Source organism: Salmo trutta, chromosome 13 (assembly GCF_901001165.1).
Source record: "Salmo trutta chromosome 13, fSalTru1.1, whole genome shotgun sequence".
In the NCBI taxonomy this organism is placed as follows: Eukaryota; Metazoa; Chordata; class Actinopteri; order Salmoniformes; family Salmonidae; genus Salmo; species Salmo trutta.
The window spans coordinates 67,613,447-67,636,394 of record NC_042969.1 but is presented as its reverse complement, the minus strand read 5'-3'; the positions used below and the strand labels follow the sequence as shown (position 1 = coordinate 67,636,394).

At 44.4% G+C, this 22,948-nt stretch overlaps 1 protein-coding gene across 3 annotated transcripts in view; it reads right to left on the bottom strand.

Annotated features, from left to right (window-relative positions):
- Positions 1-622: 622 nt before the first annotated feature.
- LOC115206387 (roundabout homolog 2) overlaps positions 623-22,948 on the bottom strand; it is a 65,171-nt gene continuing 42,845 nt past the window's right edge. The window contains exons 6-27 of one of the 3 annotated variants that reach the window (XM_029773272.1): positions 18,536-18,663; positions 16,502-16,626; positions 15,104-15,275; positions 14,675-14,880; positions 13,134-13,215; positions 12,696-12,870; positions 9,996-10,162; positions 8,690-8,811; positions 8,339-8,555; positions 7,954-8,072; positions 7,084-7,267; positions 6,590-6,808; positions 6,219-6,261; positions 5,820-5,962; positions 5,053-5,595; positions 4,695-4,833; positions 3,404-3,801; positions 2,895-3,011; positions 2,303-2,482; positions 1,857-1,996; positions 1,601-1,668; positions 623-1,319 (exon numbers count right to left, since the gene is read on the bottom strand). In XM_029773272.1, the coding sequence (XP_029629132.1) occupies position 1,319; positions 1,601-1,668; positions 1,857-1,996; positions 2,303-2,482; positions 2,895-3,011; positions 3,404-3,801; positions 4,695-4,833; positions 5,053-5,595; positions 5,820-5,962; positions 6,219-6,261; positions 6,590-6,808; positions 7,084-7,267; positions 7,954-8,072; positions 8,339-8,555; positions 8,690-8,811; positions 9,996-10,162; positions 12,696-12,870; positions 13,134-13,215; positions 14,675-14,880; positions 15,104-15,275; positions 16,502-16,626; positions 18,536-18,663 (3,688 nt within the window). In that variant the 3' untranslated portion in view covers positions 623-1,318. Of the gene's footprint in view, positions 1,320-1,600; positions 1,669-1,822; positions 1,997-2,302; positions 2,483-2,894; positions 3,012-3,403; positions 3,802-4,694; positions 4,834-5,052; positions 5,596-5,819; positions 5,963-6,218; positions 6,262-6,589; positions 6,809-7,083; positions 7,268-7,953; positions 8,073-8,338; positions 8,556-8,689; positions 8,812-9,995; positions 10,163-12,695; positions 12,871-13,133; positions 13,216-14,674; positions 14,881-15,103; positions 15,276-16,501; positions 16,627-18,535; positions 18,664-22,948 lie in introns of all 3 variants that reach the window. The other 2 variants (XM_029773273.1, XM_029773274.1) reach the window with 2 other exon arrangements.

Here is a 22,948-nt window from a genome sequence, read left to right as displayed (position 1 = left end):
CCTACATGTTCTTACCTAAAAACAGGATCTTAAGCGGAGGTTTTCAGAATGGCTTGAGACCGACCGTATTGAAAGATAACTGCATGGATTTATGATTGATACCAGTGTACCAGTCACTAGAGACACAGAATAAAGGAGGTTCATATTGTACACAGAGGAGCTTCTAGAGACCCGGGAAGAGTGCGTCTCAGGTGGAACAGCTCACATGCTCCTCTCTCTCCCAACCTCATCCACCACACTCCCAGCCAGTCAGTTAATTTAACACACCTCACATATCCTGCCCAATATTCCACACAAAATAAACACCTCTCCCTCCTCTGGTTACCTTTTAACTGTAGAATATCTCTGCCTGATCCAGTTCTCTACTGTAGTTTTGTGTTGGGTTGTCCCCCTCACCACCTTACTGTTAACTACTTTCTACTGTCTGGCAGAAAAACCAATCTGAAATCTGTCTGGGTTTAGCAGTTAACAATTACATCAAAGTCAGTGCACAGTGGCACAATACAAATAACCCAGGGAAAGGGTACTTTTTTTATTGTAAATGTGAATCAATATAGCAGGTTTTTAGGATAGTATTACCTACACTAGATCGATTCCAGGAAACAGTCTAGAGAAACATGTCTTTAGAGTAACAAATGTTTTATTGGTATTTTTTAACAAATCATTCCACTGATGACAGAACATAACAATTGGTGTTTAACAAGGGTATAGGTTCACACATTTTCAGCATCACAACCTAAAATGACAAGGCTGCTTCATCTGCTGTTGAAAAGATCGATATGCCCGTTCAGAAGAAGCAGGAGGTTGACTCCACAATGACAGCGCGCGAGAGAGAAAGAGAAACTGTTAACACACTCACAGAACCTCAGATGCCCAACTATCAGAAGGTCTTGTTAACAGTTTCTGCCTCATATCCTTTCATTACAAACATCACCATGGTAAACAATAAACATAAGGTACATTCAAACATCTGATGTATAATATCTATAGTCATTTTAAGACTTTCTTTCCCTTTTCTTAAAATACAATATATTATCTTTATCCCAGGTTATGTTTTAAAAAAGTTGCAAAGATGTTTATATACAGAGGCAGGACATCAAATCACATACAAATTATGAATAAATAAAAAACACAAATATGAACTAATATTGAAAAAGCAGGTGGCAAGCCTAAATGCTCTCACTTTCGTCTTCAGCTCTTCTTTGACACCATGGCAACAGGCTGGATTTCAGCAAAAATGGAAGCAGCAAAACAACCTTTTAAAAAACACATGGCGAAGAACTTCACATCACATAATCTGCTTCCAGCTACATGAGGTTCTGAAAGTAAACAAACACACAACACAATCATCCCATGGGGCTGGTGCCAAAAACAAATCCTGTCACTGTAATTTAGCCAAGGTTTAGCGACACAAATATGAGTATTCCATTTATGTTGAGCTCTCATAAATCTACTGACCCCCCATATTTGCCTACATCTATGCCATTGTCAAAACATTAGTTTGACATGTCCATAATCTACCCTGTGCAACATACTATAGATGGAAACACTGCAGTCTTGATTTGGAATTAATATTACCAACATGTTGGATAAACCATACCAGACTGGTAGAGAAATTAAAGCAGCGGAGAGCCAGGTGTGTCTTGGGCCACTGGGTCTCTTGTCTCTCTGTGCCAATCCAATAAACACTTATTAAGACCCAAACTTGTCTTGGATAATCACCAAATCATTGCCTTACATTAACCCACTACAGTACTAGACTTTAGTAGAACAACACTGATAACAACTACAGGACTAACATCATGTCTCTACTGAGCCATACCAGGTAGTTCTGCTGTCCTTCATCCTGGACTCACCTCGTCCCTCCTCCGGACAGCTCCAGGCCCTCTCTGTCCAGTTGAAGCCCGCGAGGAGGCCCCTCCACCAAGGAAACCGTAGCCTGACATCTGGCCCCGGGGCAAAAAGCTGGATGGGCAGTATGGGATTACCCCCTCATCTGCAGATGACAATATGCAATCACTCAAAAGTGCAGCTGGAATTATATGGGTCAGATTCTAAGTGCTGAACCAGACTAGACCTTCCACCATCTCTGTCCACCTGAGTAGAGGGGATTGCTGCTAGATATGTGTGCTTAAACCAATGCATTATTTTAAGTCCACAGAGGATTTGTATGCGTGTGAATGTAGACGGAGCATTACTAGACCTCAATCACAATATGTGTCTGTGGCTTTTATAATACTGCACTGTATGTGTATTTGCATATTTGTATTCATTTGCATTAATTAGATGGTTTGATGCATACCCTGTGAGTCCCACATGGCAGGCCCCCTCTTATGGGGTGAGGAGTAGTCTCCTCTCCTCTGCAGAGCCGGCGAGTTGTCCGCCGACGGTGTCCGGCTGCAGCCCAGCACATCAGCCAGGAGCTGCAGGGGGTCGTCTGCGACAGGGGGTGGGGCCGGCGGCGGGGGCAGGTCTGCAAAGACTGATTGACAGCTCATGATAAAAAAAACACTGCCTTCATTTGACCTAACAGGTTGCCTCTTTAAAGCACTGCAGTCTATCTATTCACAGCTGGATGCACACTATAGGACTTTAACCAATACGTACTGGATAAGACCACCTGTTAAATTACCAAAATGTAAATACACTGTACTGTAAGGATGTGGCTTGAATCCCAAGGCGGGAATGTTACTCATGTGCATTTAAAAACCTCCTCTAGCAAAATACCAAGACGTTAGAGCCAGTAAGAGACATTTCTAAGTTCTTGCAAATAATAAGCTGGGGTAACTTGTTATTCCAAAAGCTGTGTGTGTTGCCTTGTGTAAAAGCCTCTCCAAAGAGAAGATATGATATGAAGATAACATAAATGTAGCCCAGTGTCCAATATGTCTTACCTGCTTGGTCATGCAGCTCTCGTCGGTGCTGACCCTCCCTGAGGACTTTCTTCTTGCTCCTGGTTCTTTGCCCCTGAGTAGCGTGGGCAGACTCAGCCAGGAAAGGAGGAGATTGTCCTGACAGAAAAGAACAGTGATGTCATCATCAAGTAGACATTCAGAGGGAATAAAAGACACAGCACCATCTTCATATGCAAATACTTGGTGTTAACGTAACATGACAACATTGAATAATTCAGGATAAGTATGCAGTTATGGATTAGCCTGGTAGTAGATCTGTGTGTGCTTTAGCCAACTCCTCTTGTCCAGTTCATTATCATGCCAAACACAGACTGTATGCATGACATGGCAACACATGACAAAGGACGTGGCTTAGGCACATACAGTTCTGTGACCAGGCTGGTCATTTTCAAGAGGCTAGCTACACATAGAAATAATTATCCTATGCATTAGAACTATGAGAGGGGAACAGGTGTGTAAAGACAGGGGGACAGGTGTGTACAACTAACCTCCTCCGTCACACCTCTCTGAAATATAGCTCTCCCCCATGAAGGTGTCTCCCCATTGGTTGGTGTGGTATGGCCCGCTGACATCATATGGCCCGCTGACATCATCCTTATTGGCGAACAGGTTGGGGTTGGAATGGGAGACCTGGGAACTGGGCCCGTAGCAGGCCAGCAGGTCAAAGTGCTGCAGCGGGGGGCTGTCGTTGGGGTTGAGGGGGTGTGTCTCCTCCTGAGGGGAGGGGGGAAGTATGGCTGTGGACCGCATGCTGGAGGTGGAGCCCTGGGTCAGCTCCTCTCTTCTGGAGGAGGGCAGGCTGGGTAACTCATCCCTGGAGCCTTCCATCAGGTAGGTCCTGGCTGGCAGCGGGGGACACCAGTCCTCCTCATCCTCATCTGAGCTACTGGGAGCAGGAGGAAGAGAAGAAAAGACCACTGGTTTAACAACTAAGAGGACCTGACACATGGAGTGAAAAACATTGTCAGTAAGACCCCAGTATAAATCTAAGGGGTATATCTTACTCAATACTTGTACTTCATAAAGAAAAGTCTTCGAGGCACATTAACAGCCATATCCAGAGACAGTAACAGTAGTTGACAGAGTTACATTTTAAAAGAGGAACCAACAGCATTGGGTTACAAAACACAAGAGTGACTTCAAATGATTTATGTTGCCGTGACAACGTCAGAGGACATCAGAGCAGATTTAATAGAGGACTTGTTATTGAAACAGGAAAGTGCTAATCCACACTGTCAGACGGTGGCTAATGTCATTACAAAAGATGCTGTACAGTCAGAGCAGCTAGGTCCCCCCAGTTATGGTCACAATCTCATCTGTCACAGTCAGTTAGAGGACACTCTACACTCCCCCTGATGCAGCCACAATAAGAGTCTCTCCTAAGTCTCCAGACAAGAATGTTTTTAACTCCAACTTTAACCATAGTAAACATCATTAGAGTTTACAATCTGGTTTGAATCGGAGGACAGGTTCTGGCCCTAACGTCACAAACTCTTGCTATATAGTTCAGGTAAACTATCAGATCAAATAGAGTGCAAGCCATACATTCAAACTAAACATAGCCCTCAAATGAGGGTGTCAGAGAATAGATAAAAAGGGAACATCAGGAAAAATCACAATGAGTTATGGAGAAAAGGTTCAATATGTAACAACTTCAGCAGTCCTGGTTTTCCTTCCCTCTACTGCCATTTCCCTCCATACACCGTTAGTTCCCTCATCTGTACTTAACAAGCTGTCCCATGGGAGGGTGTCTACAGGGGATATGGCGCTAGGTGTTACCTGTTCCTCCCCTCATCCCTGTCTCTCTTTGTGTAACTCCGTTCTTTATTAGCAGGCAGTGGTAGAGACAGCACGTCCTCCCAGTTGAGTGGTGCAGGCTTGGATGGAGGACACGTGGACCTCTGCTTCACCAGCTTGGCTACAGTACAGAGGCAGCAGACAACCCACACACTTATTTAAATAAAGCTGAGGAGAACATTCGAAATTAGCTATGTTAAACATATGTATGTACGATACATTTGTGTACAGCATACAAACACCCACATCAACTATGTAACAGAGTTAGCTATATCCTCACTAACGAACATTCCATGAGCCCTTAACTACAGTACATGAGAAGTGTAATAGCTGCCTGTACCATTGCTTGTCCTGGCGTACTGCATCTTGGCGTACTCTCTAGACTGGACGGTCAACTGGTCCAGGTCCTGCTCCAGACCGAAGAGGCCAGAGTTGGAGAGGACGGGGGTAATGGCGTAGGGGTCAGGGCCCTGGGTGTAGGGGGTGTTGGAGCCCTGGGTGTATGGGGTGTTGGAGCCCTGGGTGTATGAGGTGTTGGAGCCCTGGGTGTATGGGGTGTTGGAGCCCTGGGTGTATGGGGTGTTGGATCCCTGGGTGTATGGGGTGTTGGATCCCTGGGTGTATGAGGTGTTGGAGCCCTGGGTGTATGGGGTGTTGGAGCCCTGGGTGTATGGGGTGTTGGAGCCCTGGGTGTATGGGGTGTTGGAGCCCTGGGTGTATGGGGTGTTGGAGCCCTGGGTGTATGCGGTGTTGGAGTATTTGTTGTAGTAGGCTAAACCCTGCAGGTCCTCGGCAGCAGCTGTATTGATGGTGCTGTAGATGGGACTGTCTGTGGACACTGAGCTGTACTTCTCAGACTGGCTCAGGTAATTGGAGATGCCAACTGCGGGACAGAAATAGAAAGTAAATAAAAAATGTAAAGTGGAACCCATTTCCTTGAATGAACCACTTCATCTTCCCTCTGCAATTTCCTGGTCAATCACAAAAGCTCAAATAGCTTCCATCATTTGAGCAGCAATGGCGGCTTATTACTATTAATTTTGCCTCTGTTCAAACTACTGCATTTTATCCCACCCTAAGTTGCAAGAAGTGACTGTGGGCTCTCACCATTGTAGTATCTGTCTGTAGAGTCCAGTTTGCCAGAGCAACAGTTGACTGAGTCTTTTCCATTGTGGGCAAGGCCAGGGGCTGGCCAGGAGTCTGCTAGCCATGGGTAGTTCCCCATGTTGGAGCCCAGCATCCCTGGTCTACTGTAGGCAGATGGAGAGAACTAAAAGGTCAGATATTACTGTAAGTCTATGCTGTTTGTAATAAAGAGTGCACTCATTCCTTTAATTAGATTTGTGTGTGTTGGGTATATGTTAGATATTACTACACTGTCGGAGCTAGAAACACAAGCATTTCGCTATACTCGCAATAACATCTGCTAAACACTTGTATGTTACCAATAAAATTTGATTTGATTCTTGTTCACATTGAATATCTGAGTAAAACCAAGATCTCTACCTTCCGTTGCTGAGACCAGATCCTTCACTGTGAGCAAATCCAACTGCAGGAAAAACAACAAAAGCAATGGCTGCAATTAAAAACATATCTTACTCAAAGCAGTGGAGGCTGCTGAGGGGAATGGCATCAAACACATGGCAGCCATGCTGCTGAGTTTGACCTAGATACACTAAAAGGCATAGATCACAGCAACACTAGGATTCTGAACCCACAGATTAGAACAAGTCACATTATACGACACTCAGATACCCAGACTTGGCAAACGTGATGGTGACAGAATTGGTACAGATTAGTGGTGTAATGCTAATGGTATTGTTTGTATGCTATGTGAATACAATGTTGGGGTTGAGGTTAAGGATGTTACAGTATACCTGCAGGTGTGTAGGCAAATGAGGTGGTGTAGTGTCCCAGCTCTTTCCTCTTGCGGTGGCGACAGTATAGCCAACCACTGAAGCCCATGAGCGCCAGCCACGAGGCCACACCCAACCCAGCGATGAATGCTGGTTGGCTGACCACTCCCGTGATCTGCTCTGATAGACTGAGGCTGCTGTCTTTCTGCAGAGGGTCTGAAGGCATGTCCAGTGACAGGGCTGAATGATAGAGAGTCCAGGTTATCAGTCTGGCAAATTAATTTCCAATATGGCTTCCTGAATAAACTGATAACTAACTTACCCCATTGGTTTTCTAGCAAGAAGTGTTGAAATACCGTATACCAGTAACAAACAATTCAAAAACCTCAAGCCTCGTCTTTAGTCTTTAGTCTTCTACCATACTGACTGAGGACCAGGGTATTAATTGGCTATTAATGTTGGCTATTAATGTTGCATCTAAGGAAGGGTCTCTTCTAGTGGTAAAGCTGACTCACTGAGGACCAGGACTATAGGTGGGCTGTGTTCACCCACTCCCAAGTTGGTGACTGCAGCCACCATCACATTGTACTGGAGGTCTGGTAGCAGTCCAGTCAGTAGGATGGACAACCCTGCTCCATCAACTGTCCTGTTGATATGGCTCTCTGTCTTCAACTCAGTGTCACTCCCCAGGCACCAGACCTGGCAGACAGAGAAACAAGCTTGATACTGAGTGGTGGAGAGACAGAAACTCTGGAGGAACAGAAATGGGACAGAAACTCACGAGGGACAGAAATGGGACAGAAACTCCAGAGGGACAGAAACGACCTACAACATTTAATAACACTAGAAGCATCAAGTCGATCATGTTGCCAAGAGGACAACTGAACCAGAAGTGGAGATATTTTGTTGCTAGCCGGCACGACATGGGTATACGATAGACTTTAAAACGCCTTTCCAGAAAAGTCTGAGAAAATACGTTTTTTTTTGTTGACTGCAAAGCAAAACCAAGAGGAGATCCAATCGACAAGATGAGGACAAGTGATTTAAATCTGAGGACTAAATTAGTTAAATTGTGATTTTGCATCCTACAGAAGTGTTGCTGTTAACTGATACTAAGCAGGCAGCAATGTGCAATGTTTAATTAAAACCACTAGCACAGCATTTCTGTTCAACACAGCATGTTTTGGCAACAAGGATAAAACCGACTGCTTAAAATCAGCACATTGATGATTCAAACAAATAATGAATTTTCTCTTTCCCACGACCAGCTGTAGTGACTAATTAACTGCCCACTTTTCACTAAATTAACATCAGACAGAGTAGTCTAGAGTAGCACTTTCCTCCAGCCAGGTACAGCTTCAACAGTCTCCATGCTGTAATCTCACCTTGTACTCCAGGACTGTACCACTCTGCACATCAGCGGGGGGAGGTTCCCAGGAGACACTGATGCTAGAGCTGTTGCTGAGCTGGACCACCGACACAGCCTGCGGGGGAGCACTCAACACTGGAAGGATGTGAACATGGACAACTGTTGGTTAATGAGACCCAGGAAATCAAAAATAGACTTTGGTCAATAAAATAGATTTTCCTATACGCATGTGCTGTGGTGTCCTACAGTAACACATCACAGCATTGAGTCATTTTAGAAGCAAACAAATCTTTATAAATTCTAAGGGAAAGTCTGAGCAGCAACAATAAAATGTAGTGAACTACTGTATGCCTACGGACTTCACAGAGAAGGACCGTCCTGCATCCCGCTGCGTGTCTTACCCTCCTCAGGGGTGTGTAGCTGCACCAGGTGGCTGTCCAGTCCCTGCAGCTCGTTGAAGTAGGGGCGGACCTTCACCTCGTAGTCTGTGTCTGTGTGCAGGTCTGATAGGACAGTGGTGAGCTCAGGCCCCACTTTCACGTCCTGGACTAACCAGGCGCTGCCAGTGGAGCGGTACAGCAGCCTGTATCCCTGCACATACTGAGACTGACGTGCCACCTGACCAATGACAGAACACAGGGGGAGGGACATAGAGGTGGTTAATTATATATTTCCCGAGATATTATTAAGTATAAAGCACAGTACAAAGTAGCATATTGTTTTTCCAGGTTATGACACTCAGTTTTACTCACAGTCCAGGAGACCTGGGCACTGGTGGGTGATAGGACCACAGGCTTCTGCAGGTAGAGAGACACCTCCCCTAGTTCTCTCTGCACCTGTCTGCGGTCTACCCCCTGCTCTGTAGGACTCCCATCTACAACACCACAAGAGAATTGCACTCAGAACAGCCTGACGTCATACCACACTGCACTGAGAACAGCCTGACGTCATACCACACTGCACTGAGAACAGCCTGACGTCATACCACACTGCACTGAGAACAGCCTGACGTCATACCACACTGCACTGAGAACAGCCTGACGTCATACCACACTGCACTCAGAACAGCCTGACGTCATACCACACTGCACTGAGAACAGCCTGACGTCATACCACACTGCACTGAGAACAGCCTGACGTCATACCACACTGCACTGAGAACAGCCTGACGTCATACCACACTGCACTGAGAACAGCCTGACGTCATACCACACTGCACTGAGAACAGCCTGACGTCATACCACACTGCACTGAGAACAGCCTGACGTCATACCACACTGCACTGCACTGAGAACAGCCTGACGTCATACCACACTGCACTGAGAACAGCCTGACGTCATACCACACTGCACTGAGAACTGCCTGACGTCATACCACACTGCACTGAGAACAGCCTGACGTCATACCACACTGCACTGAGCACAGCCTGACGTCATACCACACTGCACTGAGAACAGCCTGACGTCATACCACACTGCACTGAGCACAGCCTGACGTCATACCACACTGCACTGAGAACAGCCTGACGTCATACCACACTGCACTGAGAACAGCCTGACGTCATACCACACTGCACTGAGAACAGCCTGACGTCATACCACACTGCACTGAGAACAGCCTGACGTCATACCACACTGCACTGAGAACAGCCTGACGTCATACCACACTGCACTGAGAACAGCCTGACGTCATACCACACTGCACTGAGAACAGCCTGACGTCATACCACACTGCACTGAGAACAGCCTGACGTCATACCACACTGCACTGAGAACAGCCTGACGTCATACCACACTGCACTGAGAACAGCCTGACGTCATACCACACTGCACTGAGAACAGCCTGACTTCATACCACACTGCACTGAGAACAGCCTGACGTCATACCATACTGCACTGAGAAAAACTTGATGTCATACCACACTGTACTGAAAACATCCTAATGTCATAACACACTGCACTCAGAACAGCCTAATATCACAGAACACTTTACTACGAAAAAGTCCAAGTGATTGACTGATTATACACATATTATATGCTGTTCTGTGTCCATACTGACCCTGTGTCCTGATGGGTTCAGAGATTGGGCTGGGGTCACTCAGACCATAGGAGTTGACTGCTCGGACGATGAACAGGTAGACAGTGTTTGGGAACAGGCCGATGACGGTGTGCTTCTCCTGTTTCACATGGTCAGCTACCGTCTGCCACACACTGCCAACGGATTGGCTGGAAAATAACATTAATCAATTACAGGTTGAATTCTGGGAGGATTGTCTGGCCTTGTCCTTATCCTGATATGACAAATAACGCAACAATGAGTGTGGTTTGACAATTTGGGTCCTCCAGCAAAGATGAATGTTGGGTAAATGAATGCTATTATCGTCTCAGTCCAGTGAGGACCTACAGTACATATTACCTAGTCTATGGTATGATTTGTCCAGTCAATTACCCAGTGAGTGATAAGCGACCAGTCAAAATGCGTCAGCATGCTTCATTTCGGCTGGCACCTAGCCGGGAACCGACTGAGTGTGCTCGCATACTCCCTTAATAAAACACCTTCACTTGAAAAACAAGAAAAAGCGTCAATAGTACTGTTTGACCATTTTTAGACGCCGTAGCCAGTAAACACTTCCTCAAAATAGTCTGAATTCATCTAAAATAACTCCAGAAATCTGTCATTCATTTTGACATTTTTGCAGAGGATTTCTTAGTTGCGTAATTTACTACTAAGATGTTTGGTGTAGTCTTTCCCAATGAAAAAATGTGCATGAAAACGAGTCTTCTCTGGTTGAATCACAAAAAATAAGAATCCCTAATGTTGACCAATCACTGATGAAGGGATGAAAACTTCAGCCCCGAAGAAATAAATGTGTGCCCGAACAGGCGAAAAAACCCTTCTGAAGTACAAAACGAACAAAATCACATCACAAAATGTTGTCAGAATATATGCACGAATTCTTCCAAACTGATTTGCCTGGAAAGCATGTGGACGCCTTAAGGAAGCAGCGCTAGAACTCTGACCTGCTCCTTAACCTCACTAGGGTAGGGGGCACTATTTTCAACTCTGGATGAAAAGCGTGCCCAAAGTAAACTGCCTGCTACTCAGGCCCAGAAGCTAGGATATGCATATAATTAGTAGATTTGGATAGAAAACACAGAACTGAAATGGCAGGCGAAAACCTGAGGAAAATCCATCCAGTAAGTGCCATTACTTTGAAATGGCTGTTGTTCCAATTAAAGCCTACCCACCATTTAAATGGGTAGGACACAGATTCCGTTCCCTATGGCTTCCACTAGTTGTGAACAGTCTTTAGACATTGTTTCAGGCTTTTATTCTGAAAAATTAGGGAGAATGACAACATTGAGTGAGTGGACCCTGGGATGTCGTCAGAGCTGGTTACTGCGCACGACCGAGAGCGCGCCTTTCTTGTTTTTCTTTAATATTGACGACGCTATTGTCCGGTTGAAATATGATCAATTATTTAGGCTAAAAACAACCTGAGGATTGATTATAAACATTGTTTGACATGTTTCTACGAACTTTACGGATACTATTTGGAATTTTCGTCTGCCTCTTGTGACCGCATTTGAGCCATTGGATTACTGAACAGAACACGCCAACAAAATTGAGATTTTTGGATATAAAGAGGGACTTTATGGAACAAAACAAACATTTATTGTGTAACATGGAGTCTTGTGAGTGCAACCATACGAAGATCATCAAAGGTAAGTGATTCATTTTACTGCTATTTCTGACTTTCGTGACTAATCTACTTGGCTGGTAACTGTATGTAATGTTTTGTGTGCTGAGCGCTGTCCTCAGATAATCCCATGGTTTGCTTTTGCCATAAAGCCTTTTTGAATTCTGACACGGCGGCTGGATTAATAAGAAGTTAAGCTTTATTTTGATGTATAACACATATATTTTCAAGAATGTTAAATATTTGAATTGAGTATTTTTGAATTTCGCGCTCTGCAATTTCACTGGATGTTGGCCAGGTGGGACGCTACCGTCCCACACCCCCTAGAGAGGTTAACTGACTTGCCTAGTTAAATAAAGGTAAAAGTAAGACCTGCGTAACAATCTGCCCTCTGCTATCCTCCAACCATCCCTCTCTTCTTCCATTAAGCCCTGTTCTCCAGCCCTAGGAGGGTTAGCGGAGGAATAATAGGAGACGTCCCCATCCAGCAGCTAGCTCTATTTAAAGACTGTGCTCTGTTAGATGAAGTTTGAGGAAAGTAGCTAACAGCTACCCATGGGAATGTCTTGTCTCAAACTGTGCTGTCAGTCTCAGTGCCAATCAGCAGGCAGCTTGTTGCCCTGTATGTGTGTCTGGCTCTGCCTGCCCAGAACCTCTACCCTATCTGCCTCTGTGATAAGAGCTCTCTGGCTAGTCTCTCCTTCCAGGACCACAGGGAAAATGCTGCTTTTTTCTTCATGCGACCGATTCTAGGATTCTCTGCTCCAGAATGCTTTAAGCTTTTATTTAATCTGCCATGGCTCATTTGCCCTTCACGTCATTATTTTCTGCCACTGTAGCACATGTATGTTAAACCAAATGGAAAATCTCTGTATGTGAATACAAATCAAGGACACAACTGATATAGCAACAGACCTAGAAAGACCCCAGTACCCAGCATTGAAATAGAAATCCCCTATTTATATAGTACCCTGCAGAGCCATGTATTAAGAGAGGTTGGACAATGCGGTTTCTAAATATATGGCTCTGGTACCCAGTCCTTGCATGTCATACTGTACCTGAAGGCCTCGATGATGTAGGAGGTGACAGCAGCCCCACCCTCGTGGGGGTTGGACTGCCAGGTGAGAGTGACTGTATTCCTGGTCACATCCGTCACCACAGGCTTCTGGGGCGGCCCTGGCAGCTGGATGGACTCTGACACCCGGGGAACTGATGACCCAGGGGCTCCGTCCTCTGGGACACAAACAGGGATACGGCATGAGATAACATGAGACACAGTGGTGGTGTGTGATAATGGTAACTTGGTGTACCGGGATATAGTCTGAATTTCACTGTATTTTTCAAGTCTATTGATATCCACACACAGTAGTGATGAATACTGTAGCTAAAGCAGGAAAGTAGGTTTCCATAAAGCATAATGTACATGTACTGTATCATTTGAAACCAATGGGGTTTGTATGGTTTTGTGAGGCGCCAAGAGGAGTGTTTGTGTTTACCTCTCATGGTGAGTGTCCCGCTCCAGCTCGACTCGCCCGTGGCGCTGGACACCACACAAGTGTACATTCCCGAATCCTTATCCTAGCAACAACAAGGTGCATTTTAGCTCCCTTTCATGAGGAGAGGCGACCCAAAACATTGGAACCACAGTGCTTTAGATACTTTCTGTGTTTGTTAATCCGAGTGGAGCAAATCTCAGCGGATCTCCTCTTTTTACTTATTAATTGCTTCTTTGTTCACTGCTTTGCCGCCGTCCTGAGACTCACTTTTAGAAGTGTAAAGTTAAAATATTTTATGAAATGCCACTTTGCCACAAAGCAGACATCACTCAGCCACAGTAGTAGTAGGAGTCCTATGCGCTGAACACTCCTGAGAGAACAGCAGTCGAAATGTGATTCATCTCCCAATGTGCATGGTCTCCCTCACAGGTGTCTAACTCATTCCACGGAGGGCCGAGTGTCTGCGGGTTTTCGCTCCTCCCTTGTACTTGATTAATGAATGAAGCTCACTTATTAGTAAGTCACTCCACTTACCTGACTGTCTAGGTCTGAATTGAAAGGAAAAAACAACAACCAGCAGACACACGGCCCTCCATGGAATGAGTTTGACAACCCTGGTCTACCTGCTCTCCCTTTCCACAGTACTGTATGTATTTATGTCTTCCACTGGCCTAATGGTGTTACTAACACTGGGCTGGTGGAGTGCCAGTCTACTGTAACCAACATAAATCCATGTTAGATCATTCACCACAGCATCCACCTCTGGTTTGTGGATTGGTAGTATGTGGACAGATAAACTCGTGAGTTTAACCACTGCTGAAATATTGAAGACTAGGAGGGTGCATCTCTAGGCTAAATATTTTTAGCCCCTCTTTCTCCCTCTACATCTCGTCCTCTCCATTCCCCCCCCCTCCTCCCTCCCTCCCTCCCTCTCTCTCCCTCCATGCCAAGCTAATGCATCTCTTCTGTTCCATTGAGCGCAGTGACATGGCAGATTTCCCCTGCCTCAATGACGCATTGGACCTTGTGTTAATGCTCCAAGTTTGCTGAGCACCACTGCTGAGAGAGAGAGTTGTGCCAGGGATGTAATTAAAGGCTTTGAAATCGTTAATCATGCGTGACCACAGTCAATTAGCACAAACCGTGCTGCTCTCCCCGCTCCGCACGCTCACCTCCAGGTGAGGCCACAGCACAAAAGGGCCACGGACTGCTCTTTCATCAAAGCAGAACACATTTACATTTACAAACAAGCTCCTTCATTAACATTACAATTACACACTGCGTAGGCAGGTAATCGCGCCAGAGAGGTCGGTTTGAAATTCAGTTTCACCTTGATTTTTTTTTCAACGCAGAGTGGTATTTATAATGGAGGAGAACATAAAAACATTTGTTGGTTGCCCTCTGGCTTTGGAAAAAGTAAAAATATAACAATGATGGATGGCAGGCATTTCTGTACAGCCGCGCGATACTAATTTATTAATGAGGATCAAAAGACAATCAGATCACAGCCATATTTTTATTCCATGACATCATACACGTACCTCAACATTAGTGATCTGCAGCGTCCCGTTCTCCATCAGAGTCATGCGGGGGTCGTCCCCCACAATCCTCTCCCCGTCCTTTTCCCACATGATCCTTAGTGAGGGTCCACCAATCGCATGACACTGCAACTGGGCAACGGACCCCAGACCCAACGTCTGATTGGCTGGGCCTTGACGGATGATTGGTGGAACACGGTCTGAAGGACCTATGGGTGAAAGGGAAGAACAGACAGGATATTATGTCAGTGGGTCCTGTCACACACACTAATGTCCACTTTATTTGACAGTGGTTATGTAGGGCTGTCGAAGGCTATCTGCCCATCCATATATGTGTGTTGTAATATCAATATATTTTTGCTGGGCTCTCTTCTCCCAGTACCATATGTCCTTCCTCGTCCCAAAGTAACCCCCTCCATCCCTCAAACTCACCCCCTTCCACCTCCAGCAGGGCTTTGGTCAGGACACTTCCTGCTACACTGATGGCCTGGCAGATATAATACCCTGAATCCTCTAGGTGCACGTCGGTGATGGACAGCTCACCACTCATGGAAACAGAGTAGCGGCCGGACTGGGAGAGGGGCTGGCCAGGAAACAACAGCATCTACACACACACAGACACAGACGCAGACACAGACGCAGACGCAGACGCAGACGCACACGCACACGCACAGACAGAGAGAGAGAGAGAGAGAAAGAAAAACTTGCATCTTAGCTAGTGATGAATCAGAGAGATTGTGTATCCATGCATTATATGGCCATCACTTTTCCAACACAATACAGAATAGCAGGAGAACTACAGACTTTTGGTTTGGTCTGTTGGCTTGATGTGAGCTGACAGATGCTTTACACACGGCCAGAGTGATGAGAGGGGGAGATGGGCATGAATAGGGGGAAGGGACAGCCATCCATCCATCCATTTCATTCCTCTAAGAGGCTTAGACTGAGTGAGAGGAGGACCAGGGTTATAAGGTCACAAGATAATCCCAAAAGTACAGCAAACCGCTTCACAAACAGGGGACCAGGCAAATCAACTATCACATAGACTGGAACACATTGCAACTTATTCAGAGAGCCTCAGGCAAACATCCCTCTGCCTGGTGGATCTGAGGGTTAACTCCTCTATGTTCTCTACTAGAACCATCTAGACTAAGTGATATTGATTGTTACCCCACTGTTATCAGAATGTTATCATTAGGTATTTATAGTAAGTTATAATGATAGAAGGTTTTAAACATAGTGTTTCTATGCCTATTTCCCAAGGAGGCAGCTCCTCTCCCACCTGATGTAGCTCCTCTGAGTCACTCCCCTCATCTACCCTTCCTCCCCCTCTCTTCATCTGTCTGCAGGTAACAGTGACTTCCTCGCCAGGAAATGGCCTGTGATTCCTTCCAACACCTATTGGTTGTCGCCTCTCACAGCCAAATACAAACGAGCTCCCTCCCTCATTTCACCTCGGCCAACGTCTCTTTAAGAGCATGGGCAATCAAGAAAAATGTGTGAAAAGCATTGTTAAATCGAACAATTCCCCGGCTTGTTTCAAGCTGAGAGAAATGAAATGAGTCACCACCAAACAAACATGGTGAGAAAACTATTTGTCTGCTGCTGATCAAAATAAGGCTAAAACAAATCAAAATCCTAATTAAATGTGACATAACATCATTACTTTGTTGATCAGTTTAAAGGGCCATTTATCTATGACAACATATGTTGTAGTTTCTACAGTACATAGTTGGAATTTTATTAGTCATTTTTTTAAATGTTTTATTTAGGAAGTAGTCTTTCTTGACCACTCACTTCCTGTTTGTCAGGAAGTGCCATAATTTTTACCTGGCTTCCTTCTTTCTTCCAGAAGATGGCAGGTGAGGGGTTTCCTCTGGTGCCACAGCGGAAGGTGACACTGCACCCCTGAGCGGAGATCTGGTCCTGGGGTTTAATGGTGATCTGTGGGGGCACTGGAGAGTAGAGCAGAAACACTCGGTTAGAAGATTCAGATTTTAGGCTTTAAATTATAGCGTTTAAATTCAGTTTTCTCCTGCCTCCCCTGCATAATCAATACATACTATGTAATTCCAGAACAGTTTTTATTCAACATTTAGCATATAGAACTACCCTTTTTACTCCATGATTTGACTGCTGTCTTTAACTCTCTTAACTCTCTTTAACCCTCAGCCAGTTGATATGGTTTCCCTTTGATTAATCTGCCTTCTCATTTTCACATTATCGAGTGAAGACATTGATGCTTATCTTTCATACTGAGACGAGCCATCATCTAATTCCAATCTTAAACTATTGTGATGGTACTTGTGGGTTTACTTTGGAGTGATATCAGTGGAAATGAACTGGCAGTCAGGTTGTGTGTTGTGGCCACAGCTTGCTTCTGATCCCACCACATCCTGTCTTCCTATAGACTTTGACTGCACAATTGCAGCATTGAATCCAATTCCATAGATTCTGAGCTCTCCTGCTGTTTACTCTCCTCAGCAGGCTTCTTCCCTGTCTTCATACACACAACGCACACACACATGGGATCAGGCTAAATCCTCAAGGGAACTGAGTCATCTGTGTCGTGTCTTGATTTTCACTCTGAGGGAGAACACAGCAGATCTTCCCACATCAGAGATGGAGCACGCACACACAGCCACAGAGAGAGACTGACTTCACTACACTAACATCACTAACCAGCCAGCAGGGGGGATGTAACTATGACAGGGAACCGTGTAGAGAAACCATGTTACTCAACATTAATGTGGTTTATGTTCACTTCAAATAGAGTCAGGATGAGAGTGAACATGTATAGGCAGTTCTGTTACCTTTTAATATTTAGATTTTTTTTTTACAATATAAATGAATAGTGGTATTTTTCCATTGGAATAATTTTGCATTCGGCAATCATGGGTTTCTATGGTAACAAACAAAGTGAATGTCTGAACTTTGTGACCTCATATCTCAACATACTTCTTTAATAAGAGCAAAAACAGCAGATGTGTTTGTTTGATACCAATCCTTAATCTGGTACACATTAAGTCACTGTGTCAGAGTACAGGCTTACTTACTGCACTGCCTGAGTGCTGCAACAAGCCAGTAGACTAGAATCCCAACCACGCAGTAAGTCATGTTTACAGGCTCTTTTAAACCATTAGGTGCTGATGATACTGAATCCATTAAATATTATAACCCCCCTAGCTTTTAAAATGTATTTGAAAAAAATCTACAAACAAAGTCAGAATGGTGTGGGGGAAATACAATTAAACGAATGAGATGGCTGACTACAGTAAAATGAAAACATGACATCTACTACATAGTCAATGAAACATGGAACAGAAGGAAGGGAATGCATTGTTTGAAGAGGTAGGGTTTATATTTCATCAGGACTGACAAAAGCAATGGAGGATGAAGTCAACTCTGCTGCCCACTCAGCCAACACACACACACACACACACACACACACACACACACACACACACACACACACACACACACACACACACACACACACACACACACACACACACACACACACACACACACACACACTTCTTATTAATAGTGGTCCTGCTTTTTGGCAGTGTGTTAAAGTGCACCATCTCCCAAACAGCTGTCAGAGGGAGTAATCCATACGGTTTAGCATAAGCTTCTGTCAGTGGAGTTGAAGAGAAGAGAGCCCACCACAAATACATTGATATGCCAACACGTATTCCAACACATACGGATGGATGGGCAGAGCTTTGACAACCCTAAATGACCACTGTCAAATGAAGTGGACATAACAGTGTGTGACCGTACTGTACAGTATGAGAAGGGTGAGAACGCATATCAGTGTGTGTGACTGAGTGAGAGAGAGAGAGAATCTTTGTTTCTTACCATGGACCTCTAGCGTGGCTGAAGCCTCTGTCTTGCCCACGCTGTTCTCAGACATACAGGTGTAAGTTCCCTCGTCCTCCTCTCTCACCCTAGTCAGATGTAGGTTGTTGTCACTGTGGATCTCAAACCTGGAACAGAGACACACAGAGTCAAAAGTATTTTTTATGAATCTAACCATCGAGACAGAAAGACCATGCCCGTGTCAGAATACCCATATTTCCGTTCTAAATAGTAGGCATTTTAGGTATGCGAAAATAGAACGTTTTATAGTATGTGACATTTCGAGACTCAAGTAAGCTTTAAAATGCCAGGATGTTATACTCATTTCAGGTTTTCATCTAGTAGAATTCAATGCACACTTTTAAAGAAGAGAATCGTCATTCCAGACTCACGTGTGATAATCAATTAATAATGAAATAAGGGAACGCGCTGTACTCAAATGAACGCAGCCTGTCTGGTGTTCAACCTTCCCAAGTTCTCTCACGTCACCCCACTCCTCCGCTCTCTCCACTGGCTTCCAGTTGAAGCTCGCATCCGCTACAAGACCATGGTGCTTGCCTACGGAGCTGTGAGGGGAACGGCACCTCCGTACCTTCAGGCTCTGATCAGTCCCTACACCCAAACAAGGGCACTGCGTTCATCCACCTCTGGCCTGCTCGCCTCCCTACCTCTGAGGAAGCACAGTTCCCGCTCAGCCCAGTCAAAACTGTTCGCTGCTCTGGCACCCCTGTGGTGGAACAAGTTCCCTCACGACGCCAGGACAGCGGAGTCAATCACCACCTTCCAGAGACACCTGAAACCCCACCTCTTTAAGGAATACCTGGGATAGGATAAAGTAATCCTTCTAACCCCCCCCCCCCTTAAAAGATTTAGATGCACTATTGTAAAGTGGTTGTTCCACTGGATATCATAAGGTGAATGCACCAATTTGTAAGTCGCTCTGGATGAGAGCGTCTGCTAAATGACTTAAATGTAAATGTTAAATGTAACGAATGGAGGGAATCAACGCAATTGTGCATTAGACGACATATTCTCAGTAGGATGAGCCCAGTATGATGATATTTGTTGCTTACTGCATTTGTTTTTACTACACGGTATGTTCTAAATGGTATGTAGTACGATTAGTGCACAGTATGTAGTTTTAGTAAGTAGTCGGCAAGACAGATTTTGGACACGTCCAGGTGTGAGAAGCACTGCCTTGAACTATGTAAAAGTGACCTTGAATGTACCTGACCCATCAAAATATAACTGTATGAAGTAATGTGAAACTGTAGATTAAAAAAAACAATTAAATACAGAAAGGATGAGTCAACCCAATAACTTAATACATCTGCAGAGAGAGATGCACACGTCAACTGTGTTAGGGTCAAATAGCCAATCAGAATGGGCAGAGTGAGTCACCTCCGTCACCATGAGACCATCTTAGAGTAATTAAAGTATTTTTATTTTCTTACCCACCCACCCACCGCCCCTCCCCATAGTTACAGTATAATCATAATAATATAAATATTTATATTTTGTCCCCCGGATGATCTTTCAACTGTATAGTGAAGTCGTAGAGTCACATGTTAACTAATGAATCCTCACTGGCCTTCAATTCATGAATTTGTATTGGCTGAGGGAAGGGAAGGCATGAATAAATGAGTAATTACTGTAGCTGTGCTTTCTTGGTCACATACTTTAATCCCATATGTATCCCTGGTGAACGGGCTTCCCTAATTCTGTCAGTCTGTCTGTACCTCCAGCACTGCATCAATCAATATGTCATATACTTTAAACCCATATGCATCCCCAGGGCCATGCACAGACCTTTCAGAGGACATGTGCTCAAAATGACCCACCGCTTAAAAAAACATAACTTTTATAATTCATATCTCGAAATTATACCGAATGCCTTTGTAACAAAAAAATAAGCATAGCCCTATTTATTTCTGCAACACACTTGCTCATCACAAATGATATGCAAGCTAGTTACAGTGCCTCCTAAACACATCATTGACATTGTCCCTCTCCAAAATCCACCAAGGAATGTGCTTTGTCTACACAGACAGTCTTCCCGCCGAAACTCAATTTGATTTTGATTTGATTTCTCTAACACGTCCTAAAAGTGAATACTGGAACATATTTCTAACATAAGAATGTGAGGAATGGTCAGTGGTGATCTAAAGAATAATCATGTCATATGGGTTGTTATTTTGTAATGCCATTAAAAAGGTTATAAAGGAAATACTGTAACTTGAAAAGTACACACACTATAGGTATGAAGTCTCCATCCTTAGCTTTGTATATGAAATATGGAAAATTATTTGTTGTTAAGATTGGAATGTGATTTTAGGAGCCATAGGATAATCTATCTCCTATAAACTGTACATGGTAGGTAGCTACGCCCAGAGTGAGGTCAGAGAGCGTGTCAGCCTGACGGAGCCATCCCCTTCGGCCAGAGTGCATAAAATAATTGGTGGAGAAATTAACATTAGACCAGAAATGCGTGGAGCGGTAGCTACACATTTGAAATGGTTGGAGCATTGAACCTCAAGACGAGGTGGAGAAAATAAACTCACCTCCCAGACCAGATGCGTGTAGAGCTGCAGCTCACGTCCAGAGTGGTTTGAACCTTGAATATCAACACGACGAAGAGGCGAAAAGCTCACCTTCCAGACAATCACTGGTACGGCTAATTAGCTGTTCTTCGTCAAATATCTAGAAAAGTGAATTTAAGTGGGACCATCCTACTACTCTTCTCAAATCACCATATTCTACTACTCTCATCACCAATGGGAACCATTGACACGGCTGGCTAGCCACCTTCCAAGGAGCATCTTCCAGAGTGAACAACAGTAGAAGACGGGAAAGGGAAGACCCCTTTCGGACAATCAGAGCCATACAAGCGTGCCTCCTGAAAGGCCAGTGAATACATTCATGATTTCTTACTTCAAACGGGTGACAGTTTGTGTGCAAAGTATTTGATTACTGTGAGAAAAGTTTCTAAAATGTATCAATGATAAGTGTCTCTTTTTTTCTCTCTCTCCATGTTGTTGTGTAAAAAGCCACCATATTGTGTTAGTCCGCTAGGGACCTTTTCCTCATGTATTATGTGGGTATGTTTATTCTGTGTTATTATTTAGTTAGCTCGTAAATAAGTAATTAAACCAATTTGTGTAGTACTGAATCGTAAGTAAGGCTGGGGTTTTTGCAGATGCATGAGGTTACGACTGTTCAGAACGATGATATGATAAGTGTCACGACACCGACGGAAGTTGGCGCCCCTCCTCGACCGGGCGGCGCTCGGCGGTTGTCGTCGCCGGCCTACTAGCTGCCATCGATCCTTTGTTTCACTTTCTGTTGGTTAGGTCTAGGTAGGCACGCACCTGTTTTGGTTTAGTTATTAGTAGGGGGGGTTATTTAGTCTAGCAAGGTATGTCTGTGTTTGTGCGTGATTATTTTCGTCAGGTTGTACGTCTGGGGAACAGGTGTTTTTCCCTTCTGCCTGTGGGTTTTGTGGCAGTGTGTTTTGGGCTGCGTCCCTACGCTGTGTTCGGGCTGTTAATGGGTATTTGTTTTACCTTGCCCTGCCCTACCTGTTTTTTTTGGCAAGTGTGGATTATTTATTAAAGACAAGTGTTCACGGACTTGTGTCTCCTGCGCCTGACTTCAACCCTCCTGCTTCCTTGAGCATTCTGACAATAAGAGGTTATGATTTAATACGTTGACTGTTTTATGGATGTGATAGTAAAGATCTTTAGAGTTAATTCGGGAGATGGTAACTCTTTAAACAACCGCTCTCATGGTGCCCCAAACTCCTAATGAGTTCATTGTAACATGATTCATTTAAATCAGGTAACAATTAAACATAGTTAGTTGATTCGATAAATAACAGTCATCAGATTAATGAAAGTAAAGTCACAACAACATCGAAAAAGAGGGTGGGCTATCAATTGATCATTGATATTGATGATTGATGTAAATCTGCTAGTGACCTAGAGAGATTTCTTTTACTGATTATGATTTCTCTTCAATGCTCATATCAAATAATAAGAATAACTTAATTATATAATATTAATAATCTTCTAACTCATGATATATGGCTGGCTGTCAGTTGCTTGTGTTGATATTTTAGTATATGGTGGTTAGCTAGAGTCTAGACTGCCTGTGTTGCTGCTGCCCTGACATACATGTGCAACTCCCGACTGAAGAACGGGTGGAGTTGGGTCCGAGGGTCGTTGATGCAGCCTCTCCTCTCTACATCCTTCTGCCTCTCTCTGCTATGTGTATCAGCCAACCAAAGCGAATATTATTGATGGAGGCTAAATCAAGTGTTATCAAGTGTTAATCAAATGTTGAAATTTAAACTAGGGGGGTGGCAAACTTGATGACGCCACAACGAATGTGGTAGTGGGTTCTGAACAACAATGA